Raw genomic sequence first — 21,508 nt, 5'->3', positions numbered from 1 at the left:
GATGGATTGGGCCTTCATGGAAAGTTCCTGACAGTTCTTCCCCATCCCCCACCAACCCTCACTCTAGTTAAAACTGCCAGAAAAGAGTTCCCTCAGAGACATCAGCCTCCCCTGCCCCTTAGCAGAGAGGATCTAGGGGGACAGAGGTTTCTCTCCTATCTAGCAATCAGGCCTCCTACCATAGGCAGAAAGTTCCCTTCTCATACTCAGAAATTGTGGAGACCCAAGAGAAAAATTCTCCTAGGTTTGTGGAGGGGTTAGTTTTAGGAGGGCCTGGTCTCAACCAGAAGCCTGTCTGCTCTGAGAAATTCTCTTCAAGATCTAAATTCTCCTCAGAAGGTAAGCAAATTCTCCTCAGAATAAATTCTACTCAGGACTTAAATTCTCAGAATAAATTCTCCACAGAGTAAATTCTTTTCAGGATCTAAATTCTTCTCAGAGAGTAAATTCTCCTCAGGATCTAAATTCTCAGAGCAAATTCTTTTCAAGGTCTAAATTCTCAGAATAAATTCTCCTCAAGGCCTAAATTTCCCTCAGAATAAATTCTCCTCAGAGTAAATTCTTTTCAGGATCTAAATTCTTCTCAGAGAGTAAATTCTCCTCAGGATCTAAATTCTCAAAGCAAATTCTTTTCAAGGTTTAAATTCTCAGAATAAATTCTCCTCAGGGCCCAAATTTCCCTCAGAATAAATTCTCCTCAGAGTAAATTTTCCTCAGAATGAATTCTCCTTAAAGCAAATTCTCCTTAGGATCTAAATTTTCAGAAATTTTCCTCAGAGTCCAAATTCTTCTCAGAGTAAATTTTCCTCGAGGTCTAAATTCTCCTCAGGTCCTGGGAATAATGGGTGCTATAGATTTAAAAAAAAAATTCTCAGGTTTTAAGCTCTCTTCTCTTCCTAATTACCCATTTTTTTTCCACTGGGATTTTCATGTCTTTCAAACAACAGAAAACAGAAAAGGCCTGTGAGTTCACTTGAGGAGGAAATGTGTGTGCTGTGAGGGGGAGGAGGAAATATTGTTTTTTTTGTTTGTTTGTTTTGTGGGTATATGGATAATTTTTGAAGGAAATGTTAACTGTCAGTCAGTCAGGAAGGAAGGGCTCCAAACAGGCCTGTTCTTCTTCATCACAGCCTGAGATAAAATGGAGACTTATTTGGGCCCTAACTCCCATCTAGGACCCTAATCTCAATTTAAATTTTCCTTAGGGTTTCTCAGCAGTTCCTCAGGTTTTAGAAACAATGTCAGAAAAACCATTCCTCCCTGCCTGCCCCAAAGCCTTTGGTCTGCCTCTTTAGGCTATTGGTTTGAGGTATTTATTTTTCTTCAGGCCTTTACCTTGTTATTTTTTTAAATCAAAGATCCTTTTATAAATTCGTGAGATATTGCTACTGGGTAGAGAGGTAACTTTGGTAAGTGGGTGCCACAAAGCCAGAATAATTGAAAGCCTGGGGTTCTTAAGTCCCGGGTCACCGGAGAGAAACTCTTTTATTTTTTCCTGTTACTTCAGTTACATTCAATTCCACCGAGGCCTCATCTGTTGAGTTTCCACTATGTACAAGGCCCTATCACAAGGCTAGACATTAGGAATATAAGATGTGAAAGGCAAACTCTTTTTCCTTCCACTGCTTTAATGCACAAATAATTATATATTTAATATAACATAATATAACATATGTAATATAAAGGGACCCCATATGAGAGAGGCACAAAGGATCATGGGAGCTCTGAAGACAAACCACTACAGGGGAGGTGGTACTGCAGCTGGACCTTGAAATAATCATCCTCATAACTATCAAAATTGCCTAGACTTTGAAGGTACTTTTGAGTAGCTAATGTAATTTTTATCTCCATTTTATGAATGCTCAAAGGGGTCAAGTGTTGAGTCACATGACTAGAAGTGAGAGCTGGAATTCCAACTCTGACCTTGCTCTATTCCAAGGTCAATATTCTTTTCACTATATATACAAGGCTGGCTAGGATTTTAGCAGGCAGGGAGGACATTTTAGGCATTGGGAATGAGTTTATTTATTTATTTAGTGCCTATCTGTGTATCCAGCTGAAATGGAAAATAGAAAATATGGTTCCTAAATGTCATACAGAATGTTTTAAGAGATTAGAAAGACACATGTAAAATATTTGGAGAATAATCTAAAATGGAACTTATCAGGGGGCAACTAGGTGGTTTAGTGGATTGAGAACCCTGGAAATGGGAGGTCCTGGGTTCAAATTTGACCTCAGACACTTCCTAGCTGGGTGACCCTGGGCAAGTCACTTGACCCCCATTGCCTACCCGTACCACTCGTCTGCCTTGGAACTGATACTTAGTATTGATTCTAAGGCAAAAAGTTAGGGGTAAAAAAAAGGGGGAGGGGAAGACAGTTTTCTATCTGAGGGGAAAACATTTTAGAGCTTCTTTAAAACTGACACACCCATAAGTATTTAATCTGGAAACAAGATGCTTCTGACAGTTTTCTCCCGCTTTCTCCCAAACTCTTCAATATTCAGTGTTCTTTTATTGAATACTGGAAATGTTTCTGTGAGGTGATAATTTATCTTCTTACCTTGTTATGCCTTTTTACAAAAATTATGTGTCCTAATGTGAGTTAGGGTCTGGGAGAAATTGGGGGGAGAGGGTTGCTAGGACGTAAAAAGGGAACAGAGGCAATATAGTATTTTAATAAAAGCACTGGACTTTGAGTCAGAAAAGGCCTGGGTTTTATCCCAACCCTGTTATTTAATAGCTATGTGAGGGGCAGAGAGTAGTATGGTTGGATAGAGTTCTAGGCCTGGAATCTGGAGGATGTGGGTTCAAATTTGACTTCAGATACTTTTTAATTGTGTGATCCTGGGCAAGTCACTTAACTACCATTGCCTATCCCTAACTGCTCTTCTGTTCTTGGAACCAATACACAGTATTGGTTTTAAAAAAATGATACTAAAACTGAAATTAAGTGTTAAAAAATAGCCATATGGCCATAGTCTAGTCGTATCACCTCTCTGGGCTTCTATTTTGCTATCTATAAAATAGAGATAATAATACTTAAAAGGGTAGGGTTCTTTTGAGAAAAGTCCTTTAAGAACCTGATTTGAACAATTATTATTATGTCAGGCTGAATGATAAATATTTACAAATGAATCATAAATCCTTGATTCAAGTGGGAGGTTTTTAGTGGAATGTCCTAGGAATTCGTCCTTGTCGGTGTTGTTTGCAAGGAGGGCTTGTTTCATTCATTGTATTTGTATCCCTCACACCTAGCACAGTGCATGCCTTATAATGGGCACTTAATAAATAATTCTAGATTGATTTATTGCTGTTCAAAATTTTTTTTCAGTGGCTTAGATGAAGGCAGAGATAGTATGCAGATGACAAAAAGCCAAGAGGGTTAGACTGCACATTGGATGAAAGTCAGGCTCCTAAAAGAGCTGGATGGGATAGAAAGAAGAGCTGGGTCTAATAGGATTAAATTTAATATAAAGACCCGCTTGGGTTCAAAAAGTCAACAGTACAATTACAGAAGGTAAGAGTGGGCAAGAGAAGAGTGTAGGTGAAAAGAATCTGCTGTAAGAGTGCTACAAGTTCAGTCTTTGGCTACTTTAATAGATGAATAAAAAATAGAAGGAAGGAGATGAAAATCTACCTGTCCCTGTCTAAGTCAGGTTGTATCTAAAATACATACTAATGTCTTTATCTTATAGAAAACTTTCACTTTTTAAAATTCACTGCCATTTCCCAATATACTGTAACACCTTGAACTGAATCCTCCTTCATTACAAACAAAATCGATTACACAAAATAGACCAACAAAACAATTATGTCTGCTGACTCCCTATGTGATGCTCCACACCCATAACCTTCCAATATTGTGTTCTGTCCTGGGAGCCATATTTTAGGAAGGGCATAAGCAAACTGTGTGGGTAGGTTGCTAGGATGAGGAGGGAGATGGCTAAAGACAGTTTAATTCAATTCATTAAATATTCATTAACTATCGAATATGTGCAATGCCTTACAAAGATCTACTGAAGGAATTAGGGATGTTTAGCCTGGAGAAGCATGACAGCTCTTTATAATGTTCATAGGACTGACACATGGAAAGCAGCTTAGACTTTTTATGTTTAATCTAGGGTAAAGAATTATAGAAAAAAAGGAAGATTTCAGAGGATTTGTAGCGGAGATTCTTAACCTACGAGCCATGAAACCATAGATTTCAGGGGATCCATGAGCTTGGGTAGGAAAAAAATTAATATAAATGTTTTCCTTTATAATCCTATGCATTTTATTTTACATATTTAACAGCCCATTAGCTTGTAAAGGATTCCATTGGCTTTCTCAGACTTCCAAAGGTGTCTCTGGCAAAAACAAAGGTTTGGAGAAAGAATAAGTTTATATACAGGGAAAGAAACATCAGGAGGAGTGGAAAATTTTCAAGAGAAGAATTATAAAGACTTAACAAATTCTGTTCTGATGAGGAGAAGAGGGAGTTGCTCCACAAAACCAATGTGGATGCATAGGGAACTCAGGGACTAATTTATGTTTTTAAAAGGAGCTGTACAGAATAATAGTACTTGAATTGGCACCATCAGCTAAGAATAGCTTCAGAGGTGCTAAGACTCAGTGTGAGCTGAGGCTGGCAATTAATGTTAAAGAAAAGAAGAAAGAGTGCTGGGCTTTTAGTTGTTTGTGTTTTTTGTTTTGTTTTTGTTATATTGAGAAAAAGAAGAGCATCAAAGAAGGTATAGGGCTCTAAGTCAGGATGAAGATAACACAATAGTGAGGAGGCAGACCTATTTAGTACTTACTTCTGTTTTTTTCTGCCAAGGAAAATGCCACTTAGTCTGGTAAGGTCATAGCAAGAAGAATAAGAATTGATTTTCAAGATCAGAAAGGAATAACCCAGTATATTTATAAGAATTTCTTACCATGACCAGACAAATTACATCAGATCATTTCTGTACACATCTTAGGATATATTGATATATTGGAGAGCAACCAAATACCAACCAGGATGGTGAATGGTCTTGAGACCATGCCATAGGACGATCATACAAAGGAATTGGGAATATTTGGCCTGGAAGGGAGAAGACTTGAGGACAATAAGAATTGTTTTCAAGTGTTTCAAGGGTTATTTTAAGGAAGAGAGAGGTTTGATTTGATCTTCTGGACTCAGGGAGCACATCTGGGGAAATCTGGAAAGGGAAAATATGGGAAATTTGCAAAGAAGCAAATTTAGGCTTGATTTATGGGGAAAAAAACCTTTCTAACAACTAGAGTTGCTTTAAAGGAAAATTAACTGCCTTGAGAAATAATAGATTCCCTCTTGCTTAATGTCTTTGGGTAAAGAACAAGTCCAATGCCTCTTCTATATGAAAATCCTTCAAATATTTTAAAAGAGCTATTATGTATTCTCCTGAAGGCATCTTTCTTATTTGGTGTCCATGTTATAAGGTACATTCTTGTTCAACTATGGGTTGGACTATATTGCTTCAGTGTACACTTCCAAATTTGAGGTTCTATGATAGAGTCTTCAATAGAAGTAGCAAAGTGAGAGATTTTAGCTTAGCCTAATGTAAAATGAAACCAAAAATGAAATCCCTAAAGTTTGGAGCTATTGAGAAAAGGACCTTTCTGCTCTGAGATATAGTTTCCTGTCATTGGAATTGTGTGAATGACCACTTGAGGATTTAGTAGAGGGAATTCCTGTTCATGTACAGGATGATCTAGATGATATATCTCTTTCAGTTCTGATGTTTTATGATTTTATTTTTTGGATCTAAACTAGTAACAAGATGGTGACATAGACAACAATATGGAAATCCAGAGAGTAGAGAAATCATTGTGGGCTGAGGGAAGGTTTAATGGAAGAGATGGGACTTGCACTAGGTTTTGAAATAAGGGAATGATTCAAGAGTATTACACTTATGCCCCAGGACTGGACTTTTGTATTAGCCCTTGACAACCTCCCTTCTTCAAATCCTCTTCCCTATTTCATTCTCCACATAGAAGTCAACTTCATCTTCCTCAAGATTCCTCTGGATCATTGTCTTTCTATTCTAAGAAATCTTAGTTGTTTTCTGACTTTGGAACCAAATCCAAAGTCAAAGAAACTCAGAGTTTGGGGAAGGAACCTGAGAAATTATCTATTCTTATACCTTTTGCAGAAGAGTAAAATTGATCCTAGAATGCTTATGTGATTTTCTTAAGGTGACAGAAGTAGTGAGCAGCTGAGCTGGGATTTGGATCCAGATCTTCTGACTCCAGGCCCAACAATTTTTCCAGTGTACTACATACCTGTCTGGAAGGGTCTTAGAGGTCAGTCAGAGAGATAGTCAACAAGTATTAAGTACTTACTCTGCAACTATGTGCCAGGCTCTGTGTTAAGTGCTGGGAATACACATTCAAGTAGAAAGAAAAATAGTTGCTACCCTCTAAGAGCTTATATTTTAAAGGGGGAAGCCACACAGAAGAGGGAGAAGAAAAATAGAGAAGGAAACATGAATTGGGGCAGCAGTGTGTGGGGTGGTTGACAAAGAAATCTTAGGTGGAGTACGACCTGGAGAGCAATGAGATATGGCTCGCCTATGTGCCTTCCTTCAATGTGCCCATCCAATCAAAAGGAAAGGCTGCAGGGGCAGGGGCAGAAGCAGAAGGTAGTTCCCATGTATGAATTTCAAAGCTGGAGTGAGGTTTCAGGCTGAAGAAGTAGGACCCAGTGGGGGAAGTGTGTAGTGCAGCCCGGAGAGGAATGAGGTCACTTCTTTTGTCCTCCACTGGAGTTCCTCTTGTTTAAACTCTGTTAAGGTGTGTGTTTAGAATTCAGAATCAGGGAGCCATCAAATGGAAAGGCTCAAAGGGTTAGATTTAGAACTGAAAAAAAAAATCTCAAAAGCTATCTAGTCCAATTCTGTCAATATATAGATGAAGAAACTGAAGCCCAAGGAAAGTGTTTTGCCCAACCAAGGCCACGCAGGTAGACTGTGAACTCAGATCCTTCTTGATTATATAGTTTACTCCTTTTTTTCCCATAGAAGATGGCATTCAGGCTCCCTCATTCACACAGCAGACTAAGTGAGAGGGCTGAGACTCTCAGCCAGATCTCTGATTCTAGGATCAGCCGTGTTTCATCTCATCTCCTTCAGGAAGCCTTCCTCAACTTCTTTAGTCACCTTCCCAAACTCTTGGGCCTTATTCTTCTTTTTTCCATTGTAGTGCGGCTGTAATGAACTCTCTTCTCCCCTTCATGTAGCTCTATCTATTTTTCTTTGTATCCTTGTAGACTGAGCATCCCTCACTAATTCAGATTCTACTAATGAGAAACTTGTGCAAATTCATAGGTGGGAAGGCCTGAAACTGCAGAATTCTTTACACACTGGCATATAGATTGCTGAGCAAATTACTAGTGGAAACCAGATTGTAGGGGGGTGAAGTGGATTTTAACATTCTTACTAAAACAGATGGCCCTTAAAACACGTTAGCAGCACCTATTTAAATGCCACCAAGAAATGTACTAGCAGCAAATGAATCTTGTTTCCTTATTAGGTCGGGCTCCACAGGACCTCCATGGAACACCCTGTTGGCCTTATTTGTTCTGTGGTCCTTACATAATTCAGTGATTGATGATCCTTAAGGAGATGCCCATTAGCAGATCACCAGCCTTCTACTTCTTTATTCACAGTGCTTTTACTCTTTGCATAATGCCTTTTGCCATGAACAGTCGCTACATTACTGCTAGTTTAAGTTGGCAATAAAGAAGGGTTCCCAAGCATTCAAGCTTTCAAGTCCATTTCATGAGTCTTGGAATTTGTCCATTTCTCTTTCCCTTACCTCACTATCTCCCACTCTCAAGGCTTTATTTCACCAGAATCACTGGCAGGGGCCCTCTCAGAACCTTCCAAAAACCAAGCCTGAAAGAGTAGGCAGCAAACTACATCTGGGGTGTCACGACTAGGGACTAAGGAATTCTTAGGGTATGAATGAATGAAAGTATGAATGAGTGAAAAAATATTTATAAAGCACTTTCTGCGTGTCAAACATTGGACTTAGCACTAGGACTACAAATACAAAAAGGAGATAGTGCCTGTTCTCAAGGAGCCTATATATTATATATTGTGTATTATGTATTCTATATTCTATATTCTGTATTCTATCCCAACAGAGAGAGGCAGCACCTAAAAGGGATTGTGGGTCTCAGAACAAGAAGCAGAAAGGAGGGATGAGCAAGTCGGTGGGGTGAAGATGAGGCCCCGTGGCCCCGTGGTTCCGAGCTGAGTGGGCTTAGCCTCTTCTGGACATGGTCTCTGGAGGCAGGGTTTGGAGGCAGGAGCAGCAGGGGAGAACACGGTCAGGCTTGGCAGGAGTTTTGCAGTATGCTCAGTGAAACTCGAAGGACATTAGTATGCCACACAACACATCCTTTGAGCATCACTGCTCTCCTTAGTAGATCTTCTTTAAGAACCACTGCTGAAAAAAAGCCTGTTACCTGGTCGCCCACTCTCTGCTGCTGAGCCTTTCCCCACTTAGCTAGTCTGTTCTTCTGACAACAATGCCTGTCACTGGCTCCATATCTGAAGCCTTTCTTTTCAGCTCATCTGGCCCCTCCACAGCTTATGCCCTGTTGGCCTGCTGTTTGAGATTTGAAGGTCTTCCAAACAATATAATGAGGCAAGTCAATGAGTCCATTTAGAAAGCATTCATTGGGGGCAGCTGCGTGGCTCAGTGGATTGAGAGCCAGGCCTACAGATTAGGAGGTCCTAGGTTCAAATCTGGCCTCAGACACTTCCCAGCTGTGTGACCCTGGGCAAGTCACTTGACCCCCATTGCCTAGCCCTTAATGCTCTTCTGCCTCAGAGCCAATACATAGTATTGACACCAAGAAGGAAGGTAAGAGTTTAAAATAAAGTAAAATAAAAAGCACTCATTGAGGCCCAGGGCTGCATACGGAAGTTCCTAGGTTCAAATATGGCCTCGGATATCTCCTAGCTATGTGACCCTGGGTAAGTCACTTTACCCCAATTGCCTAGCTGACACTTAGTATTGATTCTAACACAAAAGGTAAGGGTTTTTTTTTTTTTTTGTTTGTTTGTTTGTTTTAAAGCATTTATTAATCACTATGTTTTAGGGCCTTCACTAGATGTTTAGGATCATAAAGAAAGGCCAAAAAAACAAACAAACAAACAAACAGCCACAATTCCTGTCCTCAAGGAACATACTTTCTAATGGGGGAAGACAATAGGTAAATAATTAGATATACAAAGTTATATACAGAATAGGTAAAGATAATCTGAAACAAGAAGGCATTAACAGCTGGGAGGCAGGGTAGGGACCCTTCTGTGGGACCTCTCACAGGAGGCAGGATTTAAAGTGAATCATGAAGTAAGCCAGGGAAACTAAGAACAGAGATGACGAGGAAGATCAAGGGTGCCACAAAGGATGTCCCAGTGCAAAGACATGGAGACATCAGATGGACTTCTGTGTTTAAGGTCCGCAAATAAACCCAGGAGTCAGGTATAAGAAGATGGGAAAGGTAGGAAGAAGCGAGATTATAAAGAGATTTAAACGCTTCTGTGGACTTCTCCACCATACTCATGAAAGATACTTTCTCCTCCTCTTCCTTCTTTGTAAGCTTCTCTTTACATATTGTCTTTCCTCATGGGCATGTTAGCTTCTTGAAGGCAGTCTGTCTTTTTCTTCCTATTTATTGTGCTAGTGCTTAGCACAGTGCCCTGAGACATAGTACTTTTTGATGTTGTTGTTAAACCTTTACCTTTTGTTTTAGAATCAATTAAGTATTGGTTCCAACGGAGAGAGGGCTAAGGGCTAAGCAACTGGGTCTAAGAGACTTGCACAGGGTCTTGCAGTTCAAAAGTATCTTGGGTTAAATTTGATCCCACCTCCAGGCCTGGTTCTCTAACCACTGAACCACCTAGCTGCCTCCATGTTAATAAATGCTTGTTGATTTGACTTATTGAGATAAGGGTACTCAACAGTGTCTATGGCTGCAAAGAAGTCAAGAAAGAAGAGATTGAGAAAAAGTCATTATTTTTCAGTTAACAAGTCGCTTTGGAGAGGGCTGTTTCAGGTGGATGATGAGTTTGATGTTGAAAGACTTTAGAGGTTTAGGAGAGTGAGAGTAGATGGAATGGAGGTACCTATTGTAGACAACTTTCTCAAGGATTTTAGCCATAAATGGGAGATGAGATGAGGGATGATAGCCATCAGGGTTAGCCATAAGCTTTGGAAAGATGACCTTTGTAGCTTAAAAAAAGATGGGCTAGACTGGGGAGAGATCTGAGGCAGAGACAACAGAAGTTCTGGATATAGTAGCATTTAAACTAAGAATTAAAAAAATTATCTTTTTTCTAAAAATAATTTGAAAATCAGACCCCAACAATTGTAGCCAATTTTCTTAAATAGTCCTGAATTAATGAAGTTTGACCATATCATGGTTTATGCATAACCTATCTCCCCTACTGGGTTAGGGGTTCTTTGAATGAAGAATAACTTTCTCCTGCCTCAGATGGGGAAGTTGGAGAACTATAGTGCTATTCTCTTCAGCCATAGGGTTCTCTGAACAAGAGTTAAGTCTCAACCAGCAGAGATAGCAGAGTATAGTGGGAAGTCCCCTGCACTTAGAGTCAGTACACCAAGATGTGAATTTTGCCTTTACATAATATCTGTGTGCCTTGGATTAAATCCTTTCCCCTCAATTTCATCTATAAAATAAGGGAATTGGATTTCTAACTCAAAATATGATTCTATAAGGGGTGGCCAAGTAGTGAATAAGAGCATCAGGCCTGGAGTTGGTAGGGTTTAAATCTGTTCTCAGACACTTCCTAGCTGTGTGACCCTGGGCAAGTCACTTAGCCCCGATTGCCTATCCCTTACCACTCTTCTGTCTCAAAATTGATTCTAAAGAGAAAAATATTGATACTTAGAAGGTAAAGATTCAAATATCTATGATTAAATTACATATACATGTATATATATACATACATATATGATTCTATGAATCTCCAAAGATAAAGATTGTTTTTTTTCCCCTTTATCCCTCTTGATGATTTACAATTGAAGGTTCTATCACCATCAGAGCTTGTATCTGTATTTGTGAATAATTAAATGACTTGGGTCAAAGTACAAAGGATAGATGATGGATAACTTTTTCATTCAGATAGAAGCATAATTTCTGGATCTGCTGTCCCTTGTGTAATCTTGCACCAGTCACTCCTCAGCCCTCTGACTGCAGGACAACAGAAAGAACTTTCAACAATGTTGGCAACAGCTGGTGAAGTTCCACAACCTTGGCGTCCTCTATGGAGGTTCCATCGCTGGAGGTTCCATCGTCTCTCTCCCTCCTTGGAATCAGAGCAGGTGAAACAGGAAGAGGCAGAAACTGAAGACAATGGTAAGAAGTGTGTTTGTGTTTGTCTCTGTGTGTGGGCGTGTGCTGATCTCTTCAAATATTTGAAGGATTACAATGCTGAAAATGCCAAACTTGCAGATTCATAACTGATGATATTTTATTGCCAACTTCTTTCCCTGGAAGATTTTTATTCTAATAATTACCTTAAATATCTAGGCAAATTGGGGAGAAACTTAAGAATTGTTAATTCCTTCCAATCAAGACCACATCACAGGTTAGTGGTATTTCCTGGTCATTTCCCATGATTATCAGTGGATAAACTTTAAGCATTACCAACTGGCTCTCAGTTATACTTCCCTTCTCATAAACCTGCCTTAGACTAGTGGCCAAAAGACTGGGATTCTCATCCTGACCATGCCACTTTCTAGCTTGTCTAACCTTGGGAAAGGTCATTTTACTTCTCTGGATATCAGTTTCCCCACAGGGTTATGAGTTAATCAGAAAGTACTATATAGATACAAATGATTCTATAACTTGGTGATAGGTTATATGCAGGAGCAGCCCAAGTTCAGAAAACCTCCTCACTAGTTTGGTCTCAGAGGGATGAATTTTTGGACTACAGTAACTATCAAAGACCGTTTAAAGTTACAGACCTCTTGTTCATATTAGAGAGGATACCACCATCAATGAAATTGCAGTCCTAGAGAATGAAATGAGTACTATCACTGCTCTTTACAACAAGCTTCTGGAATCATTTCACAATACAATTCTCAGAGAGAAGAGATCGCCCCATGGTATCATAAGAGAAAAGGGGGAATTTATTTTGAGAAAGGATTTATCATTTTAGGCAGCTAAGCACTTCAAACATAAGCAAAACCAGTCCATCATGTGGTGGGTGAAAGATGAAAGGACTGAGGAAACAAAGATTTTTATACATTAGAAACAATCAAATAAGACCAAGTATTTAAAAGAAAACAAATAACCAGGGTACTACATTAGTTAATCTGATTTCTAATTGGAGGAAATATGAGAGACTTTCCAAGTTTGGGAGGGGGGAGAGCAGACAGCTACAATTCCCTGAAATCAGAAAGAGAAGCGTCCTTCTCCAGCCAAGTGTTTATAAACAATCTAAAGATCATGGAAACAATAACTGATAGATCAGTATGGGGTCAGTTTTCCAATAAGACATATGGGTTTTAATGTACAAAAATCTGTCTCCCTCTGTATTTGAGGTCCAATGCCAAAGCTGAGGGAGGCAACTGAACCTGATTTGTTAAGCAACTGGCATGCATTGCTTCAGAAAAAGATATGCTTGGAAGCTCAAATCTTTGTTTCCTTAGTCATTTTATCTTTCATCCTCCACAATGACAAAGCAAAGGAGTCGAATGTTTTCTGACTGTATCGTTTTCCCTTTCCCATGATCTGCCTCATCCACCTTCATATGCTTCCTTCTCCTTTAAAAATCTTCTCTTGGGAAACGCCCAAGTGTTGAACTGGTATCGAGGAATATCATGGAATCTGGAGAAAAAACTTCCAGTGTATTGGGTCAGGTTGTTTATGGAGGATTCATAGAAGAAGATGCATCAAAATTACATGGCATGACAAGACATCTCTTGTTTTACACAGTTATGCTTATATAATTTATACAGTCTGCAATGATAGATTGTTAAGGTTCTTAGATCTAATGAAAGTCAAAAAAGTATATATTATCACACAAATTCAGGAGGTGCTCATCATTGTTGTCATCATCATCAAGTGTCCCCTTCTCCATGAAGACTAGGATCTTAGGAGGTAGTCTCTAGAACTGGAATGGACTTCAGAGATCACTTTGCCCAGTTTCCTTAACATCAAAATGGAGGTTCATTGATGCTAGGGGACTCTTGTAGAGTCATAGGTAATAAATATTTGATAGAGCTAGGATCTGAACTCGTATCTGATTCTAAAACCACAGATATTCTCACTACATTACCTCAGCTGAAAGTAGTCTCTTCCCTCCTCAAATTTTCCTAAAGCACTTTGACTAGGTCATTCCTTTCGCTTTATCAGATCCTAACTTACATCAGACTTGTCTCCTCTAGAGTCTAGGTGGCCCAAGTCTCATCTAAACTCCATGTTCCCTTAGTGCTAAACACAGGGCTTTGCACACTATAGGCATTTACTGAATTCAATTGAATTAATTGTAAAATCCTTAAGGGCAATGAGCAAATTGATTTGCATCTTTCTACCACCAGCATAGGCAAGTGACAATAACAAAAGATTGAAATAGGAAAATCAATACTGAAATAAAATTTTGATCTAATAAAAATATTAGCTAGCATCTGCATAGCTCTTTAAGGTTTGCAAAGCCCTTTCCAAATATTATCTCATTTGATCTTCAGAACAACCCTGGGAAATAGGTGCTATTACTATTTCCATTTTACAGATGAGAAAACTGAAGCAACAGAGGATAAGTGACTTGCCCAGGGTCACACAGCTACTTAAGTGTCTGAGGTTGGAAATGACCTCACGACTTGCTGACTCTAAGTCCAGAGCTCTATCCACTGTGCCAGTGAGGTACTTGAAGCTAATTGTGAGAGAGAAATAATTGTTGAATTCTACTTGTGAAAACCTGTTCATTTCCTCCTTTTCCATATATATAGGAAAAATATATAGGTCTCTAATTATTGATGTACTCTCAGTCACCTTTTTTTTTTTAGCATTAATAAGGTTCAAGACTTTCCATTCCTTTGGCATCTTCCCCCTCATTCATATCCCTTGAATATTGGTCCCTAAATTCCCTCACAGATGAATCATCTCAACACAAATTTCCTCTATATATAGTTAGTCCAGTCTGGCTGCCTTTTCTATCTTTGTTCTTTTTAGTAATAGCTGTTAATAATAATAGCTATCATTTAAATGTACTTTAAGGTTTGCAATGCACTTTTTATGCATAATCTCATTTCATTTTCACAACAATCCTGGAAAGTAGGTGCTATTATTATCCCCATTTTACAAGTGAGGAAACCTTGGCAGGAGGGAAGCTGGGTGGAGAGCTCTGGACCTGGAGTCAAGAAGACTCATCTTCATGAGTTCAACTCTGGCCTCAGACACTTATTAGCTGTGTGAATGTGGGCAAGTCACTTAAACTTCTTTGCCTCTGACCCTTTATTTGTAAAATGAGCTGGAGAAGAAAATAGCAAACCACTTTAATATCTCTTCAAAGAAAATTCCAAATAGGGTTATGAAGAGTTGGGTACCACTGAAAAATGACTGAACAATATAACAAATCTAGGCAGACAGAGATTAAGGGACTTTTTTGGAGTCACAGCTTGTAAGTGTCTGAGACTAGATTTGAACTCAGATCTTCCTAATTCCAGGTCCAGCACTCTGTGAACTGTACCATTTAACTGCTTATTTAGTGCTATTTCTACTTCTTCTTTAAGTGTCTTGAGACTGTGATGCAAAGTAGGAGCCAAGGGTAGTATTTCCATAGTTCTTGATGGAGAAGACAGTTTTAAAAATGGCTTTTGCAAATCTATTGCAACTTTGTACTGTTTATAGCTCTCTTTCTCTTTTCTTCCTTTGAATACTCTCGTGATGACTTCGTTTATTTTGACACCTTGACATACTGTCTTTAAAAGCCTTTTTATCTTTTATAAGATAATTCTACTTTCAATAACCTTATATTTTTTCTAGAAATTTTATAAAGCCAATGTGGTTTTTTTTTTGTGTGTGTGACAATTCACATTAGTTAAACTTCTGTATTATTTTAATCAGTGTTACCATCGGTTCTGTTGTCCATTTCCCATTTTTATTTCTAGTTACTTGTTTTTTAAAAAATCCAGGTTTTAGTTATTTGAATTGTATTCCACTCTTTTCCCTAATTCTTTTTCTTTTTTTTTAAAAACAAAAATTATTATTGTGCCTTTGATGAATTGGTGGTTTAATTCAATAAAACAGCTAATTCAGGGATAACTCTAGCATCAATATCAAATCTTTTTCTGTCTGTTAAAAAAGAAACTCATTCTTTGTAGTGCTAGTTGTTCTTTAAGGTGTCTTGTACTAACTAATTCCTTCTCTCTCCCTCTCTTTAAAAAAATGTTTTTATTTTTATTTATTTATTTTTAAAACCTTACCTTCTGTCTTAGAATCAATACTGAGTACTGGTTCTAAGACAAAAGAGAGGTAAGGATTAGACAATAGGGGTTAAGAGACTTGCCTAGGAAATGTCTGAGGCCACATTTGAACCCAGGACCTCTAGTCTCTGGGCCAGGCTCTCAATTCACTGAGCCACCTAGCTGTACTCCCTCACCTTGTTTTTTTAAAGAAAATGGTCAGGAGATAAAAGTGTGAGGCTTCTATTTAATCTACATATCTTTGGCCTTTTTTTCCTTCTCTAGAGATGTACTTTCCCATATATCTCATCTCATAGTTACTTTTTCCCATCTTTACATTGAAATCACCAAGTCTCTATGTATATTTGATTTGATTTGGAGTGTTTTTAGTTCTTTGTAGATTTGTCTACACTTTTATCTTAAGAAGCAGATGCTGGATCTAAATAACTGGAAAAACATTAATTGCTTATGGGTAGAACTAGCTAATATAATAAAAATGACAATCTTACCTAAATTAATTTACTTTAGTGTCATACCTATCAAATTACCAAAAAACTTAAATGTCTCACACCCTATACCAAGATAAATTCAGAATGGGTGAATGACTTAAATATAAAGAAGGAAACTATAAGTAAATTAGGAGAACATAGAATAGTATACCTGTCAGATCTATGGGAAAGGAAAGATTTTAAGACCAAGCAAGAGATTGAGAATATTACCAAATATAAAATGAATAATTTTGATTACAAAAAAGTTTGGTACAAACAAAACCAATGCAACCAAAATTAGAAGGGAAGCAACAAATTGGGAAAAAATCTTTATAACAAAAACCTCTGACAAAGGTCTAATTACTCAAATTTGTAAGGAGCTAAATCAATTGTACAAAAAAAAAAATCAAGCCATTCCCCAATTGATAAATGGGCAAGGAACATGAATAGGCAGTTTTCAGATAAAGAAATCAAAACTATCAATAAGCACATGAGGGGCAGCTGGGTAGCAGTGGAGTGAGAGTCGGGCCTAGAGACGGGAGGTCCTGGGTTCAAACCCGGCCTCAGCCACTTCCCAGCTGTGTGACCCTGGGCAAGTACTTGACCCCCATTGCCCACCCTTACCACTCTTCCACCTATGAGAACAATGCACCGAAGTACAAGGGTTTAAAAAAAAAAAAGAATAAGCACATGAAAGAGTGTTCTAAATCTCTTATAATTAGAAAAATGCAAATCAAAACAACTCTGAGGTACCCCCTCACACCTAGCATATTGGCTAATATGACAGCAAAGGAAAGTAATAAATGTTGGAGGGGAAGTGGCAAAATTAGGACATTAATACATTGCTGGTGGAGTTGTGAATTGATCCAAACATTCTGGAAAGCAATTTGGAACTATACCCAAATGGCTTTCAAAGACTGCCTGCCCTTTGATCCAGCCATACCACAGTTGGGTTTGTACTCCAAAGAGATAATAGAGAAAACTATGTGAACAAAAATATTTATAGCCTCACTCTTTGTGGTAGCAAAAAAATTGAAAAATGAGGGTATGCCCTTCAATTGGGGAATGGCTGAATAAGTTGTGGTGTCTGTTGTTGATGATACCATTGTGCTAAAAGGAATAATAAACTGGAGGAATTCCATGTGAACTGGAAAGACCTCCAGGAATTGATGCAGAGTGAAAGGAGCAGAACCAGGAGAATGTTATACACAAAGGCCGATACACTGTGGCACAATTGAAAATGATGGACTTCTCTACTAGCAACAGTACAACGATACAGGACAACTCTGAGGGACCTATGAGAAAGAATGCCTATCCACATCCAGAGAAAGAACTGTAGGAGCAGAAACACAGAATAAAAACAACTGCTTGATCACATTGTTCAATGGGGATATGACTAGGGATGAAGACTATAAATGATCACTCTGATGCAAATATTAATAATATGGAAATAGGTCTTGATCAATGATACATGTAAAAACCAGTGGAATTGCTCATTGGCTATGCGAGAGGGTGGGAGGAGAGGAGGAAAAGAACATGAATCATGTAACTATGAAAAAATATTCTTAATTAACTAAAGAAATAAACTTTAATAAAAAAAACAGAAGCCGCAGATACTGGTACATAGGCCACAATTATTTTCATTATGGTGTTTTTGCAAATATGTATCATTAGTAGTGTCATATGTTCCATGTTACCAAGTGTCCCAGGGAGTAATATTTCTTGTAGCTTTTGAATGTATAATAACCTCAATAATCCATCCCACCGACTCCTTTATTTGCCTCTTCTAGCAGTAACTGTGAACTATCCTTCCATTTAGCTACCATTTCTTTCATTCTTCTGGTTTCTTTTATAGCAAGAGTATTAAGACTGATAGAATTTGGCTCCTTCATCAATATAGTCACCCATTCATCACTGAACAAAAATCTCCCCTTTTTAGGATACCAAAAGTCAAAGTGAAGTTTGTTGACAGTCTAAAACAAATGTGATTCTAATCATTTTCTGGCACCATTGCTATAGAATGGGAAGAAACTGCACACGATCACCAATCATTTTAAACAGACCTTTGTTTTATGAATTACCCTGGCCAAAAAATTTCACTGTTAGGTGACTATGATGTGCCTCTCTATAATTAACTAGGTTGGTCCTTGAAGAATGATTTGGAGGACAGCTAGGTGGCTAAGTGCATTGAGAGCCAGACTGGGGTGGGGGGGGGGGGGGGGCGGAGAACCTAGGTTTAAATCTGGCCTTGGACATTTCCTAGCTCTGTGACCCTGGGCAAGTCACTTATCCCCCACTGCCTAGCCCTTACCACTCTTCTGTCTTGGAACCAATATATAATATTGAGTCTAAGATGGAAGGTAAGGGTTTTTTAAAAAATAGAATGTCATGATCTATTATTGGGACTATTCAAAGTTTTTCCAGCATGGTAGAACCAACATGGCAGCACTCAAACTAGAATTTGTGCTCTAATGAAATGGCTTTCTAGAGCCTAGGGTCAACTCCATCATATCATGAGAAGGCATTAGAGTAGGATTTTGTGGATGGTTTTGAAAATAGGATGCAATGGATAAATATTGTAGAGTTGGTAGTAATGGTGTGGTGGGGAAAATGTATTGGATTTTGAGTCAGAAGACCAACGTTTGAATATCAGCTCCAACACTTATCAGTTATGGAACGTTGGGCGAGTTATCCTCTTGGCTTTAATTTGTTATACTGTAAAGTGATGGGATTGAATGAAATAATCCATAAAGGTAACTTTCAGCTTTAAATTAGATGAACTATTTTCATTATTATTATAATTGTCTTTCTGCCTCAGAACTGGATTCCAAATCATCCTCCGAAAACCTGTTGTACGTCCAGTCATCCAAGGAGCCGCAACTGGTCTCTGAAATTCAGACAATGGCCTATAATAATAGGACCTACGTGCTGGATTCTATCCGGCATTACCTAAAGAAATATCTGGAGGTAGGGTAAATATGGTTTGGCTTGACTATTCCCCCAACCCTATTCATGAATCCCAGACTTTTCCCTCCTCCACCCAAACTCTTCTGACCTATGTCCTATCTCTTCTTTACATTTTCATCATTATAGAATAATAACTATGGTTTGCATTATAAATTTTTTTCAGCTTTGCAAAGTGTTTTACAAATATTTTCTCATCCTCAAAACAACTGTGGGATGTAGGTGCTATCATCACCCCCATTTTGAAGATGAGGAAACTAGACTAGATGGAGGTTGAATGTCTTCTCTAGGGCACACAGGGAGTGAGTATCTGATATGGGATTTACATTCAGTTCTTCATGACTCCACTTGAGCACTCTATCCACCGCACCACCTCGCTGTCCCAAGAATACCGAATACTAGAGAATGTGAGCAGCTCTGGAAATATCTAGTGTAACCCTTCCTCAAAGCAGAAGTCTGGTTCAGAATATCCCTAATTAAGAAGTCTTCCCACTTCTGCCTAAAACTCTTCAGTTATGAGGAACGAGCTGACGTGAAAGCCTTGCTAATCCTCGGTGGTTGGGAGAGCTTTTCTATAAAATCGTAGCTCCCTGAAGGCCTTGTTTCATTGGATGGAATTCAGATGATTCCACTGAAACACAGTCTGCCTCTGCCCTTTCCTTCTGTTGCTCAGAGTGCTGCCCTCTGGGGCCAACTATAACTGGTCCACTCTCTCAATACAGCAGTCGTGAGAATGCTTAATGAAACTGTTTTATGAAGAAGTGTTAGCAGGCTGGTAAGTGGAGGCTGAGGCGGAATGCTAGATCAGACAAGCCCCCATCAGGGGCACCTGATATGGAGAAAATCGGGTGAAAGAAGAGAATATTAGAGCTGGAAAGGCCTTCAGAGTTCATTTGGTTCAACGTCCTCATTTATCCATTAAGAGCTGAAGGCCCAGAGAAAGTAAATTACTTGCTCAAGGTCACATATTCAGTCAATAGCTTAGTCTAACAAAGCAAGGGAGTTAGATTATATATTGTCTTCACTGGAAATCACCTTAGAGGGCACCTACTCTATCCCCTTTGATTTATAGATAGGGGAACTGAATCACAGAGAGATTAAATTACTTTTCCTAAGGTTTCCTAGCAAATTAACAATATTTGCTTAGGGTTTTTCCCAGGATGGCATGTTGCCTTCTTAATGGGACGGTATCATGTCAAGAATGCTTCATAGAGCTAACCTTTTTAAAACTCCAGGATTCCCCAGGCTTTCTTCAACCAGCATTTTAAAGACACATTTTAAGGAGGCAGCTAGGTTGCTCAGTGGATTGAGATCCAGGACTAGAGATGGGAGGTATTGAGTGCAAATCTGACCTCAGACACTATCCTATCTGACCTTGGGCAAATCATTTAACCCCAACTGCCCAGCCCTTACTGTTCTTCTGCCTAGAAACCAATATGCAGTATTGATTTTAAAGCAAAAGGTTAGAATTTTTTAAATAATAAAAATAAAAACACATGTTAAGTACCTTTTTTTTGGGAAGGTGAATATTTCTAAGCAAAGCTGGCCAAAGAGGAAGGAAAAGGACCCTAGGGCCTGCCTTCCTTGTACTGGTTCTCTTAAATCTTTTTTGTAATTAGGAATGGAGAGGAGAGCCTTGGGTTCTAGGCCTTGCCAGCTGTGTGACTTTGTAGAAGGCCTTTCCTCTCTTTGGACCTCAGTTTCCTAATCTAAAAAATGAAGGAGTTTGGACAAGATGTTCTCTAAAGTTTCCTTCTTGTTCTAATCAGATTCTAAGATTTATATGTAAATTCAGTATTTTAAATGATCCCACCCTTTCTTGCCTTTTCAATTATCTGTACTCCTGTCCTGAGTTCCCAGAGAGAAGAAATAAGATTTGACCAGATCTGACACAACTGAGAAAAGACATTCATTATATCATTTTGGCATATTTTCCATAAGCTTACAACCAGACCATTCTCCTTGGCTCATGAAGAAGGGCCATTTTTAGCAGCCTTCTGGGTTCAAGTCTTGACTCTGACACTTTTTAACTGCATGACCCGTAGCAAGTCATTGAACCTTTCTAAGCATCACTTTTTTCATGTGTAAAATGGAAATAAAAATCCTTGTATTATCTGTTTTACAGAGTTGTTTTAAGGATCCAGTGAAACAGGTAATGCTCCTAGTAGGCCTTAAAGCACTATTTAAATGATAAATATTATTGTTATAATGACCTTGATTTCTTCAATGCTATGCTTCTGGCAGACTGTGGGCCTTGCTGGTGAGTCATTAAACATTTAAACACCTACTATGTACCAGGCAGTATGCTAAAGCCTGGGGATATTAAAAAAGAAAACAAAAACAAACAAACAAACAAACAAAAACATATCAGTCCTACCCTGAAGGAGCCTCCCAGGCCAATGAGACAGACGATAAGTCAATACATATAATAGGAAGTAATTAAGGGAGAGAAGGCATTGGAATTAAGAAGGATGGGGAAAGGCCTTCTGCAGAAAATGGGATTTTAATTGAGACTTAAAGGAAGCCAGGGAAGCCATCAGGCAGATATAAGGAGAAAGAGAGAATGAGAGAGAGAGAGAGAGAGAGAGAGAGAGAGAGAGAGAGAGAG

General features: G+C 38.7%; 1 protein-coding gene across 1 annotated transcript in view; it reads left to right on the top strand.

Annotated features, from left to right (window-relative positions):
* Positions 1 to 1,887: 1,887 nt before the first annotated feature.
* Positions 1,888 to 21,508, top strand: part of LOC123231977 (maestro heat-like repeat family member 5) — a 101,460-nt gene continuing 81,839 nt past the window's right edge. Inside the window, exons 1-3 of the mRNA XM_044658304.1 lie at positions 1,888 to 1,939; positions 11,163 to 11,396; positions 18,755 to 18,903. Coding sequence (XP_044514239.1) covers positions 1,888 to 1,939; positions 11,163 to 11,396; positions 18,755 to 18,903 — 435 coding nt within the window. The remainder of the gene's footprint in view (positions 1,940 to 11,162; positions 11,397 to 18,754; positions 18,904 to 21,508) is intronic.

Source organism: Gracilinanus agilis, chromosome 1, assembly GCF_016433145.1.
Source record: "Gracilinanus agilis isolate LMUSP501 chromosome 1, AgileGrace, whole genome shotgun sequence".
In the NCBI taxonomy this organism is placed as follows: Eukaryota; Metazoa; Chordata; class Mammalia; order Didelphimorphia; family Didelphidae; genus Gracilinanus; species Gracilinanus agilis.
The sequence above is the reverse complement of the archived record's forward strand: the minus strand, read 5'-3'. Positions and strand labels throughout refer to the sequence as shown.